At 32.6% G+C, this 2,811-nt stretch overlaps 1 protein-coding gene across 1 annotated transcript; it reads right to left on the bottom strand.

Annotated features, from left to right (window-relative positions):
- Positions 1-99: 99 nt before the first annotated feature.
- On the bottom strand, positions 100-2,502 carry LOC102583497 (homeobox-leucine zipper protein ATHB-40). The gene is made up of 3 exons (XM_006363078.2): positions 2,263-2,502; positions 1,786-2,111; positions 100-545 (listed from the first exon to the last, which is right to left on the bottom strand). The coding sequence occupies exons 1-3, from the start codon at positions 2,351-2,353 to the stop codon at positions 318-320; spliced, it is 645 nt and encodes a 214-aa protein (XP_006363140.1). The 5' UTR covers positions 2,354-2,502; the 3' UTR covers positions 100-317.
- Positions 2,503-2,811: the final 309 nt, after the last annotated feature.

Consider the following 2,811-nt stretch of genomic DNA (forward strand, 5'->3'; position numbering starts at 1 on the left):
AAAGGGAGAAGGGGGGGGGGGGGGGGGGGGGGGGGGGGGGGGTTGTACTTAAAGGGTGATTAATAAGTGAAGACACAACGATAAGTAATAGACAAACACTTAAAAGAAAAATCCAAGTTATATTCCATCTTGCTACTTGCTAGCTAGATAGTCAAATACTAGTAACCCTAATTACCACACTAGTCTAGAAAAAAGCAAGGAAAAAAAGATATATTTACATACATTAGTACGTTATATATAGTGGGGTTACTTATCTACAAATAGAATTATGGGATCCTAAAATTAGAAATTAATCACATAATAATTTTATAATTATATCAAATATATAGGTTCACCCAATCTAATCCTTGAACATAATTATTCTCTTGTGCATAGAACACATTATCCAATGCCTCCATTCCAAATTCCCCTAGAAATGGTGCTTCCATTGAGAAAGATGAAGCACTTGGACTTGTGTAATTACTCGATACCCCATCACATCGCTCTAATAATAGCCTTTTTATCTCCTTCTCTGATTCATTCAATTGTTCCTTCAACTTCAATACCTATAAGAAAATAATAATTACACGTCTTAGTTTCAAGCAAATTGAGATCAATTATGTAAATATTTATGTGTCGATAAGTATAAGATTCCATACAAAAATGTGGAAGTAGCACGTGAGAAAGAAAGGCATGTGATACCACTACCCACCAAGAAGGTGCGAGGGGATTAACTTGGACATCTAAAAAAACCGACAAGAGTGTACGGAGGTTTGTTAATTGGAGGGTCTATTCCTTTTGCTGCCTATGAGGGTGACACTATTATTATTATTTTTATTTTTTTTATTTTACGCTTTTATACTATTAGGTAGAGTGTCTAGTGATTTTTTATTAAAATAAAATTACTACTTAACAAGAATAAATATAAGTACAAAAGATTATGTTTTACCTTACTAATCTTAATCGGTTTGTTCACTTAGATCCATTACCATGCAAAATGCCATAGCCTCTTTCGAGCTGCCTAGGGTTCATATTGCATGTCTAAACTTGGCGTTCTAATTTCTAGTTTATAGCTACGCCTACTATATATCTTCTTAACTTTGATAATACGTATAATTTTTTTTTACATTTTCAATATAGTTTAACTTGGTGTTAATTAGCAGGATACTTTTGCTATTTTTACTGATGGTATAAATCTACACAAATAAGGCCATTTATAAGATAATTACAAATTAGAAAAACATTAACTTTACTATTTTTTTAACCTTTCAACTTAACTTTAAGACCTATAGTCATACAAATATCTAAGGTTTACTTCAGATTTCTTTTCTTTTTTTATATTTGTATCTAGTCAAACAGTATCACATAAATTATGACGGACGAGTGTTAATTTGTAATTACTCTATTAAAAGTGATAAATAATCTATTATCATACGTTAAATTATATTACATATGATTGATATGTAGAAGCAAAAATTTTACAGCGTCATTATATATAATTTGGTCATTTTTTTATTTATCAACCTGTACATCAGAATTTAAACCTTTAAAATTTTATAATTACAAGTTCTCCTTTTGCTTTCCCCTTTTAAACAACTCATCTTGAAAATATTTTTAAGAGTTAGGACCACTTCAACCTTTGTTTATATATGCTGCCAGTTTTCACTGACAAATCCCCAAAATTATACTACCACGTTATATAAAAAATAAAGGTTTCATTTTACTTGTACATTTTAACAAATCAGTAAAACTGAGGTTAAGTAATATGAAACGGAGGAAGTAGACATAAGGGGAGAGAAAATGGACCTCAGTTTCAAGACGACACTTCTCAACAACATTGTTGTCATGTTCAGATTTCAACTTGGAATATTCTTCCTCTAGCTTCTTGCTCTTCCAACGAGCCCTCCTGTTCTGGAACCACACCGCAACTTGTCTAGGGTCGAGCCCTAACTCAGCAGCTAGCTTGTCCTTTCTCTCTGACTCAAGTTTGTGCTCGTCCTCAAAACTTTGCTCAAGAAAATTAACTTGTTCTTCACTCAACTTCCTCTTCCTCATCATCATCATCTGATCACTCCCACTCCCTTCTCCTAATTTGTTTTTCTTACGTCTTCTTCTCCGCGGCTTTGACTCTCCTGCATGTTATATATTACACCCTTAGTCAGAGATCTCAAGTTCTACGTACAATAAGTTGAAAAATCTACTAAATATGAATTAGTCAGACCAGTAAATTTTAAATATCGTATGCTAGCTAGAAAAGACAAAGTAATGGTAAATTATACTAACCTTGTTGTGGTACAAGTTGGGTGTAAATATCAGGATAGTACTGGGAAATGAGTATCATATTGTCATCTTCTATAATCTGATGGTTATTCATGATGTTTATTCTGGTACAAGGTTGTCCTTATCTTTTTTTCTCTGAGTTGTTGTTGCTTTCTTTGTGGTGTAAAAGTGAAAAGGAGAAGACTTTCTTTCTTTTTTTTTGAAGAAATTTTTTTATAAAGATGGAGTGAAGACTAAGGTGCTGTTGCCTTAAGTCTTTGGTGAGTACTAGCTAGTGTGACCTTATTTATAATGCTCAACCCTTTGAAATAAACCTTACTTGTATGTAAAATTATCTATATTGCCACTTGTCAATGATTTTGGGGGTACAATGTTTTTAGTGTGAGCTAAGTTGATAAAATTTGTTAAATTAAGAAATTGGACAGTGACATGCACGGTATGCCATTATTTCTGTCTGATTTGGCCAGACGTGACTTAGTCAATAAGGTAATATAAGCAAAATGCAGCTAAAATAGCTAGTAGTTAGCAATTTGAACACCGAGATAAGATGTT

The sequence above is a fragment of the Solanum tuberosum genome, unplaced genomic scaffold (assembly GCF_000226075.1).
Source record: "Solanum tuberosum cultivar DM 1-3 516 R44 unplaced genomic scaffold, SolTub_3.0 scf00423, whole genome shotgun sequence".
In the NCBI taxonomy this organism is placed as follows: Eukaryota; Viridiplantae; Streptophyta; class Magnoliopsida; order Solanales; family Solanaceae; genus Solanum; species Solanum tuberosum.